This window comes from Panicum virgatum, chromosome 2N (genome assembly GCF_016808335.1).
Source record: "Panicum virgatum strain AP13 chromosome 2N, P.virgatum_v5, whole genome shotgun sequence".
In the NCBI taxonomy this organism is placed as follows: Eukaryota; Viridiplantae; Streptophyta; class Magnoliopsida; order Poales; family Poaceae; genus Panicum; species Panicum virgatum.
The window spans coordinates 54,404,909-54,426,932 of record NC_053146.1 but is presented as its reverse complement, the minus strand read 5'-3'; the positions used below and the strand labels follow the sequence as shown (position 1 = coordinate 54,426,932).

Here is a 22,024-nt window from a genome sequence, read left to right as displayed (position 1 = left end):
GGCTCCTGAAAATTAGGAAGTGCCAAAACAGGAGTGGAAGTCATAGCATACTTGAGCTGTTCAAAAGCCTGCTGAGCATCAGAGGACCAGCTGAAGGACTTAAGTTTTAACAACTGTGTAAGTGGCTTAGCAATCAGCCCATAGTTCTTGACAAATTTCCTGTAATAACCTGTCAAGCCCAGAAATCCCCTTAATTCAGTGACATTGGATGGTACTGGCCAATTCACCATAGCTTGAGTTTTAGTAGGGTCAGTAGAAACTCCCTGACCAGAGATGATGTGCCCCAGATATTCCAGCTTTGTTTGTGCAAAGGTGCACTTACTGAATTTGGCAACCAGATTGTGTTCTTTCAAAGTTTCAAAGACCAAGTGCAGATGCTCAGCATGAGCCTCCAGAGTGGGACTGTAAACTAAGATATCATCCATGAAGATCAACACAAACTTCCGTAGATATTTAGCAAATATGGCATTCATGAGACATTGGAATGTGGCAGGAGCATTTGTGAGGCCAAAAGGCATGACCCTAAATTGGAAGTGACCATTATGTGTTTTGAACGCTGTTTTGTACTCATCTGCAGGTAACATTCGAATTTGGTGAAAACCAGATTTCATATCCAATTTGGCAAAATAATGAGCTCCAGCAAGTTCATCCAGCAGTTCATCAATGATGGGCATCGGAAACTTGTTCTTGACAGTGATATCATTGAGTTTCCTGTAATCAACACAAAATCTCCAAGAGCCGTCCTTCTTTTTCACCAATAAGACAGGAGAAGCAAAGGGGCTCATGCTTGGAGTGATAAGTCCAGCTGCTAACATCTCCCTGACTTGCCTTTCAATCTCATCTTTTTGCAGTGGTGAATACCTATAAGGTCTTGAATTTACAGGTGTGGCCTGTGGAATCAATGGAATGACATGGTCATAGATTCTGGATGGTGGTAAGGTTTTGGGGTCCTGAAAAACAGCGGAATGCTCATCGATTAATTGCTGGATAATGGCTGGAATTGGCGGTGTTGGAGGAGGGGGCACATCTAGTGCAGGGGTGACAATTGCCATAGCCCAAATATCATTGCCCTTACTGGACTTGTACAACTGCTCAGCAGAGATTTCCTGGAGTTGAGGAGGAAGAGATAACACTCCTTGCAGCTTGACCAATTTGTCCTGATAGTGAAATTCCACCCATTTATCCTGCCAATCACATGTCATAGGTCGAAATTGTTCCAACCAGTTCATGCCCAACACCATATCATAAGCTCCCAATGGTAAAACCAAAGCATCCACTGTGAAAGTGTGGCCTTGCACCCACCAGGAAAAATTCTTCACCATCTGAGTGCACATAATTGTCTGACCATTAGCCACCCTAACCTCTGTTGGAGCAATGTCCATCATATTACAAGGCAACTTGTTCAAGAGTCCGGCGTTTAAGAATGTATGGGAACTCCCAGTATCAAGCAGTTGGAGCACCACCTGATTGCTGGCCAATGCTCTGAATTTAATCAACCTAGCTTTGTCAGCTCCTGTTATAGCATTTAGAGAGACAAATACATCGTCAGGAGCATATATTGATTGCGGCGATTCCAACTGTTCCAGCACCTCATCTGATAAAATGATACCACCATCCCCCCCTTCATCTACTGCAATATAGTTCAGAGTGGGACTGGCAGGTTGTTTGCACTTATGACCAAGAATGAACTTTTCACCACACTTGAAACACAAGCCATTGAGCTTCCTGTATTCTTTTAATTGCCTAGCCTTCCAGAGCTCACTAACTGGAGGTGGTGCTGGAGAGTCATGTTTACCAGCAGTAAGATTTTTGGGAGATGAAAACTTATGGGGTGGTGTCTTCTGTCTAAGTAACAGGCCCTCCTGGATTGCAGCCAAAGTGGCAGCCTTAGTCACCGTGTCAGGTAACTGAATCTCGACCGCTGCTCGCAATTCTTCTTTAAGTCCAAGCACGAACTGAGAGATTAGGAATGGTTCACTAATTGTCTTATCATACAGGCGAATGCTGTAGACCAACTGCTCAAAGGACTGCTTATATTCGGCCACAGTGGCAAACTGCTTAAGAGTTAAGAGCTCTGTAATCTTATCTCTATGGGTGGTAACATCAAATTCAGCAAGTACTGCAGACTGGAACTGATCCCAACTCAATACACCATAGGAATCCTTATAAGCTTGAAACCAGTGTGCTGCCCGACCATCCAAGTACATAGTGGCAGCAGTAACACGAAACCCCTCAGGAATTTGAAACATAGCAAAATAAGCAGTGCATTTATCAATCCAAATTCTAGCATCAGTACCATCAAATCGAGGAAATTCCATCTTAGGTAACCAAGGGCGACGAGAACCAGAGTCATCATGAAGTCCATGTGTACGAGAACTACCCATGCCTATAGGAATCAGTTGGCGACCATCCCCAGCAGTACCCACGACATCAGACGCAATAGCATTCGAATCAGGGAGGACAGGAGACTGAGGAAATACCACGTGTGAGGGATGATACTGTGGAGGCGGTGGGGGAGGAAATCGTGGGGGAGCACCCATCAGGCCGGAGCCATCGCGGCTCGGAATGGTCAGCTTCGGCAACGCAGAGGTCTTCAGCGCACGGGCGACTTGCAGCTGCTCCTGCTGAACCGAACCCAGGGATGTCATAGCCAGATCGACCTTGGTTTGTACTTGGTCGAGGCGGCCCGCCTGCTCCACCATCTTGGTGTTCATGTCGGTGAGTTGCTCCTTCAGCAGGGACAGGTCCTCCAGCTTGGTCACGACCGTAGTAAGCTTCTCCTCGAAGAGCTTGCGTATGCGCTCCTCCATCTCATCCATGGCGGCGCAAATCTGACGGGTGTGCGCGGCTTGGCGATTTGGCGCCGTGATGAATCGAGTGCCTCGCCGAGAGAAGAACAAGTAAATCCCCAACTAAACCCTAAGCGGCGCAAGATATCGTGGTGGTCGACGGCGCCGGAGCGGCTAACCGGCGATTTGCGTGGCCGCCGCCGACTGGGAGTCGGTGGGCGGGGCGTGGACGCCGGAATCGGAAGGATTCGCGGCGGAGCGGATCGAGTCGCCGGGAAAGCAGACCCGATCAGGGGAGGCGGCGGAAGAAAACTGGGCGGAGGAGAGCCAAGGAAGGACTGAGTCTGATACCAATTGTAGTGTCCTGACCTCGGATGAGGCGATCAGAGCACCACGATAGCTGATCCCAAGAGATTGAGAGGGGGATCGGAAGAACTCAGAAGGGAATCGCAGAGGAGGAAGAACACGGGAGGAAGAGAAGAGATGCAGATATGATTGTTTCCATTCTTTTTCTTTCGTGCCCCGATAGAAGTCCGTCGAAGTACATATAGCTAACAATACGGCCTCTGGCCCAAACTCATAAACGGCCCAAAAGGCGATAACTACAGTATTACATTTCCCACACTACTAGTAGACTAGCCACCGTGCGTGACACGCCTCCAGGGACACGTAGAGGCACCTCGCGACGGACGTAGCTAGTCAGCCAGCTACGCAGCTAGATGCCGGCGGCGGCGTAGCGCAGCCTCGCACGCAACTCCGGCCGGTGGGGGGGGGGGTGGGGGGGGGCTGATGTGCAGCGGCAGCATGCGTCCGGAGCAACCGGGGAGGGCAAGGTGGGTGGTGGAGCGGAAGAAAGGCGGGCGTGGGGAGCGGGAGCGGGCCAGCGGGGCGGCCGGCAGCGGCCAGCGGAGGCCAAATCCGGGCACTGTTCGACGCCGACAGGGGACGGGATCGAGATGCGTGTACGTGTGCGCACCGGTGGCCCGCCCCTGTCGAATCCGCGCCCGCGCTCGGCGTCGATCAGGGCCATGCCGAGGCGCTGGAGCCGCGGCACGCGTTGCTGGCTGGTTCCTCGCCTCTCGTTGGGCGCCGTACCTGGCCCTCCGCCCCCTCCCTCTCCATGCCGCGCCTGATGCCATTGCCGCCCCAGTGGCGCCGATGGCGATCGGTCGGCGGTGCTGCCCTCGGGAGGGGAGGGTCCATGAACAGTGCCACCGCCACGGCGGCCATTAATGCCGGGTAGGTTCTTGCTCGCCTCGATCGGCTCCGGACCGAGCTTTATCTGCTTCGCCCGACGGGGAACGAAGGCGATCAATTTGGATCCTCAGCGGGAACGGCAGGTACAGCAGCTACTGTTTGAAACAAAATTCGTCTCGCACAATTAAAGCTGTCGTGGTGTGCAAACCCACAGTCGGGTGGCGTAGTGCACCCGTCTAAACCCAGAGGGTGAGTACTCGGGGGTTAGCTAGGATTAGTCCAATCTAGATGCAATAACATGATGAACACAGTAGGTTTAGAGTGATTCGGGCCGCCGGATCATAATATCCTACGTCCACTGTGTGTTGTATTGCTTGTGCTCTCAAGAGGTTGAGAACGGGATTGTTCGGAGTGAATCCGAGCCTGTGTTGTGGCGAGAGAGACTAGCCCAGGGTCTGCCTTCCCTTGGCCTTAGAGAGTCTAGAGTGTGCAGCGAGCGCCTCCCTTTTATATCTCAAGGGAGGCGCGTACATGGCCGTTGAGTCCTCGACAGGTGGGCCTAATGATGTAGTATAAAATAACATACTGTACAGACATCATGGCGTTGCAGGCGACGGAGTTCTTATTCCTGGATTTCCTTGCTTTGCCCGTGGGAATCTTCCGTCCGGCATTGCCATGCCCTGTCTTGTCGAAACGGCACCAGGGCGTAGCTTGCGGCGTTGCCTGCCGCGTAGCTGAACGGGCCGTGTAGCTTGCGGCGTATGCGGTATGATGAAAATGTGCCGTGACGTCGTATCCATTTAATGCGGCAGACGGGCTCTGCGCGGATGCGGCGCATGCGGCTGCACTGTGAACCTCGGTAATATACGGTCTACAGCGAGGCTTGACAAAAGCTGCCCCGCGTGCCACGGCGACAGAGCACGCCTCAACCACCCGCATTGAATGCGGTGGGTGGGCGAGTCTTCCAGCGGAAGACTCACGCCCGTGCCTGCGCCTGCGGGACACGTGGCGCCCTCGGACCCCGCCCCGGCGGTATAATGGTTCTACGCGCGTGGGAGGCCCGGACGGACGCGGGGAGGTCTCGGACCCATATGGGGATCTGGGCCCTCGGCTGTTGGCGCGGAGCTTCCCCTCCTCAGGGACACGTGACGCCACCGGACCCGTCCCAGAGCGGGGAGCGGGTCCGGGGCCGTTGGCCCGGTAAGGTAAGAGCCTGACCCCTGGGGTCCGGCTGCTCTGCCCCTTAGTACGTAGTTATGGATGACCACGCGAGTCCTACCTTGCTGCAGTAGGAGCAGGTATCCTTGGTACAGATGCCGACAAAAGCCACGTTCGAAGTGCATCCTAAGCCAAATTTAGCACATCTAAACCCACGCATTAAAGCGGATGCTCTGCTCTGAATGGCAGGAAAATCCAGACCGGCCTGGCGATGAACAGGAAAGCTCAAGTGCTCGATCCGAGGCTCCGAGCACATCCGATCCGAGCCGGCGTGGCGCCTGGACGGAATTTTCTACGCGTTCAGTCAGTCCATCGCAGAGAAAGGCGACGGGCTTTTGCCAGTCAACGATAAGTAGCTTATCAAGGCACGAAATTCTGGGAGGATCGTGATAAGATAGCAACCGGGAAGGCATCAACCATCACCCGGGAGTAAGTAGTAGTTTAGGCGGGGCTCGTGGACTCGGGAGCGCCAGCCGGGCAGGCGTGCAGCGTCGCGTCAAGGAGGACACCTGGGTGACGTGCGCAGGGAGGCCGGTAGCGTCGCTGCCTCGCCGGCTCCCGTCCCCCAATCCGGCCACGCCGTCTGCTGCTCTGCTCCGGTGCTCCCCCACCACCATTGGCTGTCAGCTTGTCCGTTCCGGCACCAGGTGTTGGGGGCTAGCCGGAACGCCGTGCGCCCGCGACACGCCAGCGCGTGACTCATAGGGTGCTGTTGCCGTAGACGCGACCACGTATCGTGCCGAGATGGTGATGTATGTGTGCCGTGTGATGCTTGTGATTGTGAAAGGAATTGAAGAAGGCGAGTCAAAAACGTACTACGCGGGTGATCGGTGTTGCTACGAGGGTTGGGCACGGTATGCAGGTGACGCTGCTTGCACGTACTATGAGCCAGGCGATATGGCTCCGTGCTGACTCCTGAGCTGCGAGCAAGCGACGGTTTTGGTTTCGGAGGAACGGAACAGCAGCGGCCGCCCGCCGGATTGAACGGGCGCGGCGGCGGTGAGGTAGCGTGATCGAGCACACTACTTGGGGCGGTGATCGCACTGCCCGCTCGACACGTCCGCTCCGGGCGCGGCGCCGCTAGCTAGCGGCTAGCCTGCCCATCTTCCCAACCAACCAGCCAGCCACGCGCACGCAGCGCAGCGCAGCTCAACGGACCGGACCGGAGCCACGCGGGCGATTTGTTAACGTTATCCCGCACCCGTCGGGTCGGGTCGGCGGCGGCGCCCTCCTCCGGACTCCAGCGTCCAGCCCGCCCCCTCCTCGCGCCGCTGCCAAGGTGGCACGCGCCCGCGCGGCGCGGCGCCGTCAAACAACCTCCACCACGCCACCACTCGCTACTCTGGTAAAGAAAAAAATCGCCGCGCGGCCACCGATATATACGTGGCCGCCACCGGCTTCCAGGGTCTCTCCTCCTACCCCCCGCGCGAGCTGGCGCAGGCTCCGGGCGCTGCGTCTGGCTGGAGACAGAGAGAGAGAGAGAGAGAGAGAGAGAGAGTGAGGGAGAGGGAGGATAGGGATCGGGAGCAAATTCTGTGCCCCTGCCCGGCCCGCGATAGCGACGCGGGCGGCACAGCGGGGCTCGCGGGCTACAGAGACGCGAGGCGGGGAGGGGAGGGGGAGAGGGACAGGCCGCGCGCGCACGCCACCGCGCTCCATTGGACGCGCCGTTGCTATCACGCCGATTAAACTAGTCGATCGCCCGGCCTCGCCAGCTTGCTTGCTTCTCGCCTGCGATCCGGCTGCCCCCCGTTTGTTTCCTCCTTCCTCTTCCCCGGCAGCAGCGGGGAAGGCAGCCGGTTCGATCGGGCGAGCGAGCGAGAGCTGGAGGAGGCTAGCCTAGCTCTAGGCGAGGCGGTGAGCCAGGTCGTCATCGTCCGGCGGCCATGGAGGGCGAGGATGACGTGCCGGAGTGGATGATGGAGGTCGGCGGCGGCGGGGGGAAGGGCAAAGGCGGCGGCGGCGGCGGCGGCGGGCTGGACAAGAACAAGAAGCGCTTCAGCGAGGAGCAGATCAAGTCGCTCGAGTCCATGTTCGCGACGCAGACCAAGCTGGAGCCGCGCCAGAAGCTGCAGCTGGCGCGGGAGCTCGGCCTGCAGCCGCGCCAGGTCGCCATCTGGTTCCAGAACAAGCGCGCGCGCTGGAAGTCCAAGCAGCTCGAGCGCGAGTACTCGGCGCTCCGCGACGACTACGACGCGCTCCTCTGCAGCTACGAGTCGCTCAAGAAGGAGAAGCACGCGCTCCTCAAGCAGGTTGGTAGTCTTGCTTGCCTCCGATCCTTCGACATCTCGATCTCTCGCGCGCGCGTCGGTCCGTCGCCTGCCGGATGATCATCATCACGGCACACGGCACTGCTGCTAGCTAAATAAGTTTTTGTTCATCGTACTCCCATGCGGTCCATGGTCGTTGCTCATAACGATCGCTCGGTTCGCGCTTGCAGCTGGAGAAGCTAGCCGAGATGCTGCAGGAGCCGCGGGGGGAGTACGGCGGCAATGCCGGCGCCGGCGCCGGGGAAGACGTGCGCCCGGGCGTCGGCGGCATGAAGGAAGAGTTCGCGGACGCCGGGGCGGGGCTCTACTCCTCCGAGGCTGCCGACGGCGGCAAGTTCGCGCACTTCGCGGACGACGACGCCGGCGCCCTCTTCCGGCCGTCGCCGCAGCAGCCGGCCGCCGGGTTCACCACGTCGGGGCCGCCAGATCACCAGCCGTTCCAGTTCCAGTCGAGCTGCTGGCCGTCGTCGACGACGGAGCAGACCTGCAGCAGCTCGCAATGGTGGGAATTCGAGTCCTTGAGTGAGTGACCACCAGATCATGATCGCCAGATCATGCATGGTGCGACGATCACAAGCGGCGGCGGACCACTCCGACATCTATCGGAGCACGTAAGCCGCCGGTCGAAGAACACGAGTCCGTAGAGGTGATGATCAGCCCCGGAGCGACGGTGTACATAGCTTCACCAGTAGATGATCAAACACCAGTTCAATCTGTACGTCCAGGCTGTAGTCTCTTCTTCTCCTCGTCGTCATCATGCAAGCAAAATTTCCTCTCTTTTCCCCCTCCTGCTGTCGCAGATCATGTAATCCAGGAACATGTAGAGAAGGATCAAAACCAGCCTATAGAGAGAAGGTCACATGCATGCGAGCTAGTTGATTGGCCATGTTCTTCGATGGCCGCTTTCTTTCTTTCTTTACTTGTTTCGTTGTTTCTTTCTCCCAAAGATAGCTGATGAACAGCTAGTAGTAGAGTGGAGAGAACATGAACATGGAAGCACGGGCAGCGAAAAGACGCCGACGTGGATCGGGATTCTTAATGGAGCAGGAGAGGAGGGAGGGGAAGGGAATCGAACAGCAGGGCTCGGTACAGTACGGGAGGGTACAGGGTGGCACAGATCACACAGGTAACATGCATGCGGCCATTCTTTTATGCAGGTGCTGCTTAGGTCAAGCCGAAATGCGTATTCTAATGTCATAAATTTTGATGCGGGATCTCTAGTGTTGTTTAGTGAGTTCAGCCTGGATCGCACTCCCGTTAACGACGGCAAACGAAGGTACAACTGGAAGGAACGATCCAAAGGTAATAGGAGTTTGAATGGGCGCAACATAGTGCTTGCTCTATTTCAAATTAAAGATTGTTTTAGCTTTTTTATACATAATATTGACTATATGCATATGCACCTATATATATATGCTATATCTAAATACATAGAGAAACTATGTATTTAGAAAACTAGAATGACCTATAATTTGAACGGAGGGAGTAACTATATCTTTAAAAAATTACTAGATCATCATCATAGGCAAAGAGTATCGGTGAAAAAAGATTTGACTTTGGCCAAGAATATTATTCGCGGAAATGATGGAGATGGATTTTGTGAAAAGAAAAACTTCGGTAATGCCAAAATATTTCGAGTTGTCCGAAGTTACGTTTCCAGTGTTAGTGTTTGCAATTCTTGTTGAGTGGAATTGAAACCGCACTTCCTTGTTTACTCCCCCAAGAAACGATCAACGGGGGCATGCGCTCATCCTCGGACAACAATCTTCATGGGAGCATGCGTGCTTGTACTTGAATAAGCTTACGGTTCGAGGCCGTCACGTCGAGCAAGCGAGTGCACTGATGTCAAGTAAATTCATGTACGCTGGCTGATGCTCGACTCTACCAGGTTCATGATGGTGGATCATGCGTCAAACAGATTTAGGACCGAGATCGAAATGAAGTCAAAACATGATGATGATGGAAAGTGGACCTTTGATCTGATCCTTGGCTTATCCTAGTTCTAGTTTCTACCAAGACTTATCCTAGCTTCCTCGCAAGAAAAATAAGAAAGACTTATCCTAGCTAGGTACAAGCGACTAGAGTGTTTCACGCTTTCATATGCGAAAGGCCACAGCGACCAACACAAACGTGGTAAAAACGGGTTATAAAAAAAGTCGTGGCACAAGTACACGTTTTTGTTTATTATTAGGCCTCATCCGATCCATTGGTTGCATATAAACTGGCTCATACAATTTTTTTTTAATATTTCAATAGGAGGGAGAAGAGCTATCTTTTGATCAAGAGATAGTCTCATACACGCACTTCAAAATTACGTGAGGATAGCGTGTGGGGTCATTCGTATTACGAGCTATAATCTAAAAGTTAGGTATTGGAAGGAATGTCTTCTAGAATGCTTAGAACTAGGTACTAGCTGGTATCGTACGCTCTTCATCCTAAAATGTGGGTTATCTTGGATTTTTGCAGACAGATTATGAAGGTAGAAAAGATGTATGTACTTCTCGTTAGCATATTGTTCAGTTAATCAATTGCTTAATTTTCAGTGCCCGCACTAAAACCAAAGAGACCAGTTTGCCATTTTTACTCCCCTAGTCTAGCACAATTAATTATTTTTTACAAAACTAGCACTGAAATCAAGGAGATTAGTGTGTTTTTGTAAAAAAACTCTAGGATACTTTATATTTAGATATAAATTTTAAATCCTCCAATACCTATATTTTAGGATGGAGGGAGTACCTTGGAGGAGGCTTAGCACCCCCGCATATCACTTATCCTGATTTCACCGTCACCACCACGAGACCCAATTATAACGCCTCCAACACAAGATTATCACGCCCTCGAGAAATAGCAACTTACCCCCAGTAACAATTAACATAAGACCAAATCACCCGCTGTTTGTTGGGATACACACGCAACGCAGCGCGTCCGACCCAGAGCTGTTTTATTCGCCGAGGTCCCTTTCTCTCTCGCCCTCAGCTGCTGCCGCGCGGGCCCCACGGCATAAAATGACATGTCACTGTACCACGCCATGACGGTGTAGAATCCTAGATATAAGGCGAGCTCTGTCTGTCCGTGATGACAGCACTGCCCCCAGGGCCCTAGAAGGATTTCAGCCAGGTTTATATAATATAACACTAGGTAATTACACCTATGTATTGCTACAAATAGAGTAAGTATAAGTATTAGACACGTATAGTTGTCCGATTTTTAATTTGTAGAGATCTATATGATCGAGTTATGGATGAAGAGCTGGTCTGACTCGCATACGGGATGGACTAAGTCCTATTTGTCTATGATAGAAAATGGATCAAACCAAAAAATTAGGTGAAAACTTTATTTTAGAAAATGGTATTGCACAGATAGAGTTGTTATAAGTATCGGACACGTATAGTTATCCTTTCGTTAACTTGTAGATATCTACATGATCGAGTGGTGGATGGAGGGCTGGTCTGCTAGCATACACGATGGACTAAGACCCACTTGTCTATGATACAAGACGAACCAAATTAAAAATTTAAATGGAAATCTTACTCGCTTTAGAAATATGTACATATACAGATATAGATATAGATATATTATATATAACACTAAAAGAATTATATAGTATTTGGCGAGTGTGTGAGTGAGGGCGATCATCCATGGCTCCAGAATATCACAGGCGCTTGTCGTGTTATCGTGGAGGTGGTTAGCGTTGCTTCCATCTCACCGATATGGGTTCCACTCAACGTGACAACTCACGACCCACGTATTATATATAAGCAAGAAAAAAAAGGCAGCGCGTCCCTGTCTCACTCTCTGTCAAAGGCGACGGCCCCCCATCGCCATCGGGGAAGGAAGGGAAGGCCACGGCGGGCCGGAGAAATTGTTTAATCCAGATCAGTAGTGGTATCGAATTCCTAATCCCGGCGGCAAATGGAGCCACTTGTACAGCCTGTTGATCGAACGAAAGATTTCTGGCGTCATCAGATGCACACGTGGCCAGCCCGGAGTATCACTTACGTACTCAGTGGCGGAGTATACCTTGGTACAGCTACCATGTACTACTATAGAAGACGCATTATTTATTGCTCGGATACCTGGTAAGCAATTAGTTTGACCGGTCCATCGGGAGTCAATTGGCAGCAATAGGTGTCGACGCCAAACAGGTTACAGAGCACACAAGAAACGAGCACATGGTACGCAACAATTTAACATGGGATCAAGTATTGGCTACATTTTTCCTCATTTATTTAGAAGTGGAAACAGTGGCACCTTTGATTTGATTAGTGGTTCATTTATTTAATTTACTTCTGGCATACTACTACAGCACCTGAAGTTTGATGAGTGGCCAGGAAGGAATTGTTCATAAGCTCCAGCACCTTGGAGTTCGGAACAATCAAGTCAGAGTAGTAGAATGATCTTAGAAGGGGCAAAAAAAAAAAGAGCTATCCATATTCGGTTGTACTCCGTCCGAATATCTTTCAGAAACAAACCAATGGCCAGGTCATACGCTTGCTCGCGGTCGCGGGTCATTCATACGTCTTAAAGACATCTGCATCTTTGATAAGTTTATATATAGATTATATATATCGGTGACTAAGCCAAGCTATAAGTCAATATCAGGCTTACTTCATCAGCCAACTAAGCCAAGCACAGTGACTACTATAAGTTTTGCAAGTGCTGGATCAGTCTCGTACTCGCAATATCATATCATTTTTCCCTTCAAGTCATATAGTTTGCTACAAGTATACATTGACACGGGTTTATTCATTGCGCTCTACGATTTGCGGGGCAGAAGAGCACCTGCCGGCGCCCTCCACTGCCACCGCCGCTAATCACCTCCGATCCGAGTTTCCCCGTCCGGTTTCTAGCCCACCGATTGTCAAGCCGCCACCCTTAGCCGGCATCGTTCCCGCCGAGCACCATGCCCGCAACTCGACACCACTTACGGTCTTCCCTACCAACCTCTCCCTCCTCTTCAAAGTTGTGCAGACACCATTACCCCCGCAAACCCCCTCCCCGAACCCTGGCGGAAGAAGAAAGTTGTGCAGACCCACCTGCAGCAACCGATTCTCCCTTCTGCGCCTAGCATCATAGCGCCTAGCATCATATGCGATGAGCTGCAACCACCCTTCTTGCCATCCATGAGCTGGATCGATCGGTTAATCATGTGTTCGTCTCTAGTACATAACATATCCTTAGCCAAAGTGTGCCTACGCGTTTCTCGCATCACAGCCGTACGTGTTCATATATGGACACGCCGACGGCCAATCCCATGTGCCAACATTGCGACGACTCCGAAACGTGGCAACAAGACAAGTGCCCCTACACACGCCAAAGCAAGCTCATCGCTAAGATAATTTTAGCTCTAGTGTAGTATTAGGGCATAGACTGATGGAATGAATCTAGGGGCAGCCACCAACTGGATTAGCAAGTGAATGGAGTACAAAGAAGTACCCACAGGCCCATGAATTGTTAATGTTCATTACATTATTTTATTGTCAATCACATGCATTATATCGTGACAGTAAGGAAGTATGCGGCACACCTGCAACCCTAGATGGTAGGTAGGTAGTGCTTAAAAACCTTCAGATAAACCAAAACATAGCTAGCTACTTGCACTGTCCTGCTTCACATTTTCTTGAGCTAGTGCCTAGAGGAACACCTAATGAGCAAGCTATGACAATGCAACATCAACTAATTGATTTCAGTTATCGGTTAAGTTGAAAATATTGGGCCACACATGTTATTACAATATGTACAGATTCATTGATCAATCATATGAAGGGCGATTGCTTAGAAAGACATGCATGTTTCTGGTTAACAAAGCCATCTCCAAACTAAAAACAGGAAACAAACTTGCCCTTCTGCAGGTGCACCCTTCTGTCAGTGCTCAGCTTTCACTTTGACATCTCCGTTGAGTGCTCTGGGACTGAGCCAACCGCTTCGCCTCCTGCATAAAAAATGGAAAAATTACAAAATTAATGCAACAAGATACAAATGTTGGCTTATTCTTACCACTAGCAATGTGTGAAAATTAGTGTTCAACAAGGCGGCATTCCACGCTAGCCTAGGCTCGCATAGTCGCTGGGTGGAGAGGTGCCGCCTCGCCTAGGCACGAGCAGTCACTGAAAAAACCCTGCCGAAAACTTGGTATAGGAGCAGGATTTTGTGAAACCTACATATTTCTCAGAAACAATTTACTTTTCACCTTTCTTTGTTACCAGTTGCTAAATAGTTGAAAACGAATAAGGGCAAATGTAACTCTCAGTTCCTGCATGAAACAGCAGGAAACCACCTGGTCCATCTGAGTTATGGGTTTATGAACATTTAGGGTAAAGAAAAAGGTCTGCCTGGGCAGGATCGACGCAGTACTTGCCAGAACCTGCCCCAGGCAGCTCCTTATGAATAAGACGCAGAGAAAATCGAGGCCAATTGATAGTGACACTAGATGATCTAATCTTAAAGCTGTACAGTTCCAAAGTAATTATGCCATTTAATTGTCTCTTGAATCTCTAACAGCAGTATTCTAAAAGGTGGCCTCCTAGTCCTAGTTGGTTCCTAGTTGGTGTGATTAGGCACTAGGAACCAACCACCCCCGACTAGTCTGCCTAATAAAACAACTAACACCGAATAAGAGCTAGGTATTGCCTAGCCTACAACTTATATGCAATCGAATATTTGAACTGATAAGGAACAAGCCTGTAAATTTACAAAATAGAAGTTGAATATAGAGGATAAATTTTGGTGTAAATTAGATTAAACCCTTTAATAGCAACAATAGATTTTAAATAGGCAGCTTATAGTTAAAGGTGTATACATTGGTTAATCTCATCCCTAAATCAAACTATAAATGTCATTTGTTAAGGGGGAACATATCTAGTGCAAACCACAATTTCGTGAAAATCCATGCAAACCACTACAAAAAAAGTCGTCTAAATTTATCAAAAAAATCACACATGTAGATGATATGATGATATACAATCTTGTAAAATATCTTGTCCAAACTCGACTTCGTTTGTGAGATATAAAAATAACAAATTTCAAGCCAGAAAGTTGTCCAGATGATTTGTTAGAAATTTGTTATTTTTATATCTCACAAACGAAGTCGAGTTTGGACAAGATATTTTACAAAGTTGTGTATCATTATATCATCTACATGTGTGATTTGTTTGGTGAATTTAGACGACTTTTTTGTCATGGTTTGCACGGGTTTTCACGAAGGTTGTGGTTTGCACCAGATACGTTCCCTTGTTAAGGATAAGCCAATCTTATTAGGTTCAACAAATAGTAAAGTTCATATTGGCTTCGATGCCATACGGGTATCAGATAAGGACAATTGTGTTTCCACTTACAGCAGCAGAAGAAGCACGTATCTCCCTGTATTGTTCTACGTCCTCGGGGAAAGCCTGTTCAAGCTCCTCAAGAAGATGCTTCCGTAGGCTCTGAAACAAACCAACTTTCAATGAAGTAAGTTCATATTTTTTTAATAAAATGCAATATGAATTGCAAATCCCTTAAAGATAATGCAGCGTTCACATAAACGGCACCCATTTGATCACTGAGAATGGTAAATTTTATGATCAATTTCTAACTTTTGTAACACGGATAACCATATATGGGGAAAAAAAACAGGACCTTGCATAGATGATATACTAAGCGTCGCATAAAGAATTTCCTATCTAACTATTCCAACTTCAAAATAGCCACTCAGAAATCTGAATCACCAACTGAAATAAACAAGATAACACGGTGCTAGCTATCTGTATGAGCAATACAACAGAAGAGTTTGGTGCTGTTTCACCTAACTTTAACTATAAAAGATTATAGAAAGTCATGAAAAGGGCTGGTAAAAGCTGTAAAAAATGATAATGGTTTGACCAGGTGTCTTCTTTTTGAGGGAAGGCAGATGACAAACTGTAAACATAACAAATCTCAGGAGTGCAAAAAATCAGTAGTTCTGATGTCAAACTATGAACAAGATAGGCCCTGTCCTGCTTAAATCTAAGACAAAGATACACATATCCACATTCCCTTCAATTCACACTTTGTATCTTCTTATACAAATGCAAGTATAAAATATAAACTGGAATCCAAGGACAGGAAAAAAATACTTTGGCAATTCTACTGATCTATATCACAAGAAACCATGGTATGGAATCATCTCAAAAGAAAGTCATAACTTGTGCCAAACAACACCAAGGCGCAGAATCATCATTTATTGAGAAAGCCAGACAACCAGAACAGCCCGTGTGTATCTATAATTCCTAGTACATAATTGTATATGTCACATGTCAATGTGTATTCTCATTCAAATTATACAGAGCAGCTGAAAATTCGCATGTTTGTCCATGTTAAGTGTTAACCAGTCATAATTAGTTCTACATAGCAGCTGAGAAGCTATCATATATGCCCGTGCTAACCAATCTCTGCAATGATTGAAGTGATACAACGCATCCATACCTTGAAAGCGTCAGTCTTGCCCTTGGTAATCTGGTTCTTGGCGATGCAGCTGTTGAGCACGTCCCTTGTAAACTCATCGGGGTTCTTCCCGTCGTCAATCAAACTAAAAGAACACAAACCATTCATAATCACAGTACAAGTCAGATCCATAGTGCAAGTCAAGAGCGCAATTGGGTCGGAGGGTGGGTGAAGATAAGAAATCAAGGAGCTCACTTGACGACCTCCATGGGCACCTGGATGTCGCACCCCTCGGTGAGCTTCTGCATCGTGTCGAGCTCCGCCACGAGCGCGTTCCTGAGGCACGTCGCACGCAGCGGTCAACGGCAACGCAAACCCTAACAAGCACATCCCACACAGAAGCAGCGCGCCTAAAAAGAGGCAGAGGACGAAGCGGAACCGGATAGGGCGACCTCGGAGGACTCACAGGCGCTGGAGGAGGGGGAGCTGGGAGGCGGAGTTGAAGGAGGAGACGGTGAGGTTGAGCTGGTGGAGCAGGCCCAACGTCTTCTGGATCGAGCTGGTCACCTGCGCCAGGTTCTGCTTGGACGCGTCCTCAGGCCGCTCCCCGCCGGCCACCGACGCTTCGACGCCGTTCCCCGCCGCGGCGGAAGGGTTCGGGGGCGGCGCTTTCCATGACGTAAGTAGGAGGAAGGGGAGGGGCTGGGAGGCGGCGGCTCACCGTCGAAAGTTCTGGGCGAGAAGGACGGGCCCGAGCTGCCCACGACGATTTTTTTCCCTTTTTTCTTTCTGAAAAGAAGCCCATGACGAGGTCCTGCGTGGGCTTGCTAGTAAGTAAGTTTTGCATTGGTTTTCTGAATTCAGCCCGTTACAGGGCGTCACATGGGCCATTAAGCACGCCGAGTCCTCTCTCTCCCTCCTCCGGCCTAGCCTTGCGAAGTTTGGTCCCAACGTTTCATTTTGGGCTCATCGGGGCCGACCTTCTGTAGAAAGGTCAACGTTCGATGTTCTCTTCCTTCCTCGGTTCCTCACATCCTGGGTTCGATTGTCTGACAAAGCGAATATTTTAGAATTTTACAATGACTATGTTTCCGCCAACAGCGATGTTTTTATGGTGACTTCACCGATTTTGATAATTTGCTGGCTCCGTATTCAAAAATGCTTATAGGGATAGAAATTGTGTACGTACGTTTGTAGAAGTGGTATCCGTGTGTTGTGAGTGTCTGATTTACATTGTGTAATTATAAAATAAGAAAACGGAACAAAAGCGCAGAAAAATAATACGATCATCATCAAAGCACATTAGTTTGGCTACCACAGACACAAGTGAGGAACAATGGAGCACAGAAGTAGAGACTCGATAGTGCTCGCTGATCCGAGATTCTGAGCTCAACAAGCCCAGGCGAAGCCCATGTGCGCGCTACACAGTGTGCACGTCCCCTCGGTGCTATCCGCAGCTGTTGTGACTTCAACGTAAACTAGGGACAACTTGTAAAATATCTCGTCTAAACTGAATTTTATTTATGAGATATAAAAATAATAAATTTCTAACAAAAAATCTAGACAAATTTCTGGCTTGAAATTTATTGTTTTATATCTCACAAACAAAGTCGAGTTTGGACAAAATATTTTACAAAGTTGTGTATCATCATATCATCTACATGTGTGATTTTTTTTTGTAAATTTAGATGATTTTTTTGTCGTGTAAGATTGCGGTTTTCACTAGATATGTTCTCTAAATTTAAACTGACCATAACTAATAAGGTGCAGATAAATCTAGGTATATATTGGATGATTAAAAAAATACACGAATTTTTCTTACCTCATATTATCAAACAGTAATTACCTCCATGCCTCTAAAACTCGAGTAAGCAGAAAATAAGTTGAGCACAGGACAGGTAACCAATCCATGAAAATAAGCCCAGAGTAGGAACTCGTCTATCCAAACAACAAAAATTTCAGAATTCCTTCAATCTATCTTATCCGATTGAAATTCAGAAGCGGTCCAAAGAAAACCGCAATCCGGAAGGGTTGTCTTGTCTTCGCCATCCTGCCATCGGTCATGCGGCTGCCTACCTCCTCGACGTTCTCCAGCTGCGGTAGGGCGCCTTCTTCACCGTTTGGGCAGCGCTGCTCGCTGCCGACGTCGCCTTCTTCTTCTCCGCCTCCCTCTCCTCCTCAGCCGCTGCCTCGCTGCCGTCCTCATGCTATTCCTCTGCACTGCACCCACGGCACCTACGCTCCGCGTATAGAATTCCAAATGGGTCGCCCGGCCCTAGCCCGGCTCTAGCCCGATGTGGCCCGGCACTATCCGGCTCAATAAATTTTTCGTGCCGGGCCGTGTCGGGCGTCGTGCCTAACTCACAACCCAGGCCCCGCACTAAGGCCTGCTTTTCGTGCCAAGCCGGCCCAGTGGCACGGCCGGCCCATCGTGCCGTGGTCGGCCCATCATGCTTGGCCGGCCCGGCTTGGGGGGCGGCAGCGACACAGCCGCAGCCCCATTAGTCGGCGCCCGGAGGGGGGGGGGGGGGCGCGGTGGCCGGCGGTGCGCGACCGCGCGGGGCGGAGGCGGCGACGGCCGACGAGGGGGTGGTGCTCGGCTAGGGGGTGCGCGGGGGCCGGAGCCGGCGGCGGAGGTGGCGACGGTCGAGGGGGGCACCCAGCCAGGGCGCGCGGGGGCCGGAGGCGGCGGGGACCGCGGCGGGCGGCACCGCTGTGGCCGGCGAGGGGGATGGGGGTGGGGGTGCGTGCGGAGGAGAGGGAGGGCGGCTGGGGACTTGGGGTGGGGAGAAAGAAGAGAGTGTAGAAATTAGAGTTTGATGATTTTATATGTGGGAGTGAAAGAGATAAGGGAAGGTGGGCTGCTGGGCCGTGCTTCGGGCCGGCACTATAGATCGAGATGGCGGCCCAAGCACTAAAAGGCCGTCGTGCCAGGCCGGCACTAAGCACTATTGATCATGCCTAGGACCGGGTTAGGGCCGTGCCTCGGGCCGCCGCCGGCCTCCACGCGCTAGTGTGCCAAGCCCGCGCCGCCGGCCTTCAGCCAGCCTCGTCGTCCGCCACCCTAAATATCCCCAAGACCGGATCTGGGAGAGGAACTGTGACATCCCAGAGTTTTAAAAACTAAGCAAGAAATATTAAATATGATTTTATGCATAATCAACCAAGAAAATTGGAATCGAATACATTTATGTGTGCATGCATGTGTATGTATGTGTGTTTATGTGTATATGAAATTTTTTGCACATAAAATGATAGGTCAAATGAACCATATTATTCGAGGTTTTAAATAATCTTGCAAATTTTAAACAAATATGCTTTAAAAATAATTCCTAAAATAAAGCTCAAATGAATTTTTGTCCAAAACCAAAGTTTTAGTTTTTCAAAAGACGAACAACTTTCGTGTTCAAAGTTTTGCGAGTTTCTACACAAAAATGGGAGAAAAAGTTGATTTCCGAAGCATATACGACATTTCCAAATGCATTCAAGTTTCAATTTTTATCTTTTAAAAGAAACCTCAAATGAACTTTTGCCTAAAACGAAAGTTGTAGATCTCGAAATTTTGAGCAAGTTTGGTATTCAAAAGTTTTTCATTTGACCTTTAGAATAGGGAGAAAAATTGAGTTTATAAACTGGAGTTTTGAAACTTCATTTTATTTACTATTTTGCCCTCAGTCCATCTCCTTGCTCTGTTGTCCGCCGTGACGGCGTCGCCGTCTCGCCGTCGGCCACGCGCCGCTCCCTCGTCGCGCCCCCAGCCCTCCCCGTCCTTGGGTTCTCCCGAAGCCTCTCGGCCCCTCCACGCGGCGCCACCTCCCTGCACGCACGTCGAGGACGGCCGCTCGACGCGCCACGACGACGACGCGTCGAGCCGTGCCGTGCGCCACTTCTCCATCTCCCTTGCGCTCTCGGCCCTCTTCTCTCCCTTGAGCTCGCGCACCACGCGTTCCCGCCCTCCCTCTCCACCCTCCCTCTCTGGCTCCAGCAAACCGAGCCGAGTTCGCCCAGAAGCACGACCATGGCCGCCGCTATTGCTGCCGCGGAGCTCGGGCTCACCGCGGAGACCCCACCTCCGGCCATCCACGCCCCGAGCTGACCCCGGGAACAAAACCCTCTTATTCCCGTGAAGCTTCCGAGCCCATCCATCACCGCCCCCTCGCGCCGGAACACCGCCGTCGGTGAGCAGGGCCGCCGCCGCCCATAGGCCACCGTCGAGCTCCCACCTCCGCTTTCCCTTGGCTCCAACCGACCGCGGGAACGGCTTCACCTCACCCCCAACGAAGCTCCCCGGCCCGCTTGCCTCCGTCCAGGCCTACCGGAGCGCCGCCGCCGCGGTCCAGACCCACCGCCGCCTCTGCTTCTCCGCTGGCACGCCGACGCAGGCCGCCCCAACCCCAATCCCGGGTACCCAGAGGTGCGGCTCAGTCCCCTCTACCTTTTCCCCAACCTAGCCCCCACCGCCGGTGCCTCTCCTCGCCGGAAAACACCGCGCAAACTCTCCTCTGTTCTCCAATGTCTGCCAGGGACCTCTAGTTAGAAGAAACAGAAGTTCAGGGGCCTCTGCGCAAAAAGAGATCCTTTTTCCTTTTTCTTTTCCAAAGCAGTGAATTTTGAAAATTCGTATAAAATCGTAGAAAAATCATAAAAATACAAACTAAAATTTTTTGGAATCCTTAGATAAAAAACTACAACTTTTGTTACAGTCACATGTTCATATTATGCTTCTATTTTAATCTAGGATAAAGATTAGATTAAATAGCACACAAATGTATCTCCTGTTGTAGTCATGAACTAATTCTAGTTTTTGGACAGTGTACTACACCTTATATGAATAGCTTACTGTAAAAATTTGAGAACATTTTGACAACTCTAGCTATAGGTTTCATTAAATCTTGGTTTATGCCTATGTTAAATAGAATTAAATCCACAGGGTTCTATATCAGTTTTCTTGAGCTGAAATTTTTACAGAAGTCTTATATTTGTTTTTAGATGCTATATAAAAAGTTTGGGAATTTTTAGTAATGTATAACTAGTTCTTTTGTTTTATTCATGAATAAACTTTGTAAATCAAAAACCCTACTTTCCTTCATTATAAAAATCTCATAGTTTTACTAGAGCTTGGTTCTGAGTAGATAAACATGCATGCCAATTTTGAGAATCAATAACTTCCTACTTTGTCCTGTAAAAATAGATCTTTATCCCAGCAAAAGTTGTTTAACTTATTGTTCATGTTTAATCTGCTTCATGAAAATAGCTGAAAATTTTATTGTAAGTTGGTACTTTAGTTTTGTTCCTTGCATCAAAATTTCAACCCCACGAGCTATGGGTAATTATAGTTTTGGACAAAGCATGTTATCTTTAGTTTTGTTAGAAGAAATAACTTTTGTATGTTTTGGTATATAATGAAAACCCCACTTTGATTTTATGAACTAAGTTGTTTTAAATAACTACTCTATAAATGACTGCCCAGGAAATATTAATTGATAAGTTTCCTCTCCAAACTCACATCATGTTGGACTACAACTTTATCGTGAAGGAAAAATAATAACATCTACATTGTTGAGCAACTCGAAACTGTGCATTCATACATATGCATTGTCGCATTTCATTTAGGTACGATAGAAGAACCGCGTGAATGACGTGATATCAGAGATGAGCCGGAAGACGATGAATGGTGGACACGTCTAGAAGATGGACGGATGGATCCCGATGTGCACGACCGAAGGAAGATGTTCGCCGAGCGAGTTTTCTCTAACTAACACTGACCTAGTGTTATTTCCAGGCAAGCCCCGGAGCATGTCCTACTATTTTAAATTTATGCAATCTATTATTGTTCCTATCTATTTGTGCATTTAAGTTTACAGGAGTTGACTGGAACCTTAGTTGCATAATCTTAGGTACCGATGTTTGAACACTAGTATGTGTAGGTCGCTAGTTGGCTATGCTAATGTTCGGTAGAAGTCGAGTGATTTCCTGTCACTCGCAAGAATTATAGGAGTTGGATGTTTACTACCTGCTACAACTATAAGACCTACGGGCGGGGCTGTGGTACTTGTGATGCCCCGTCTGTTTAGTGAAATTTGATAAGGCCGCAGTGTGTGGTAGTGGTGGTTAAGCGTTTGAACGTACTAGACACATGCCGAGAATATG

General features: G+C 49.3%; 1 protein-coding gene and 1 pseudogene across 1 annotated transcript; one reads left to right on the top strand and one right to left on the bottom strand.

The window, feature by feature from the left end:
- The first annotated feature begins 6,676 nt into the window (after positions 1 to 6,676).
- LOC120661334 (homeobox-leucine zipper protein HOX6-like) lies at positions 6,677 to 8,387 on the top strand. Its single transcript, XM_039940155.1, has 2 exons — positions 6,677 to 7,456; positions 7,645 to 8,387. Exons 1-2 carry the CDS (start codon positions 7,091 to 7,093, stop codon positions 8,002 to 8,004), a joined length of 726 nt encoding a protein of 241 aa, XP_039796089.1. The 5' UTR covers positions 6,677 to 7,090; the 3' UTR covers positions 8,005 to 8,387.
- Positions 8,388 to 13,133: 4,746 nt separating this feature from the next.
- Positions 13,134 to 16,591, bottom strand: LOC120661333 (annotated as a pseudogene).
- Between the last annotated feature and the right edge of the window lie 5,433 nt (positions 16,592 to 22,024).

Excerpts from the sequence above, each read along its gene's own strand:
- LOC120661334 (XM_039940155.1), top strand. The coding sequence starts at position 7,091 with ATGGAGGGCGAGGATGACGTGCCGGAGTGGATGATGGAGGTCGGCGGC. Across the intron at positions 7,457-7,644 it reads AGCACGCGCTCCTCAAGCAG|CTGGAGAAGCTAGCCGAGAT; the intron begins GTTGGTAGTCTT and ends TCGCGCTTGCAG.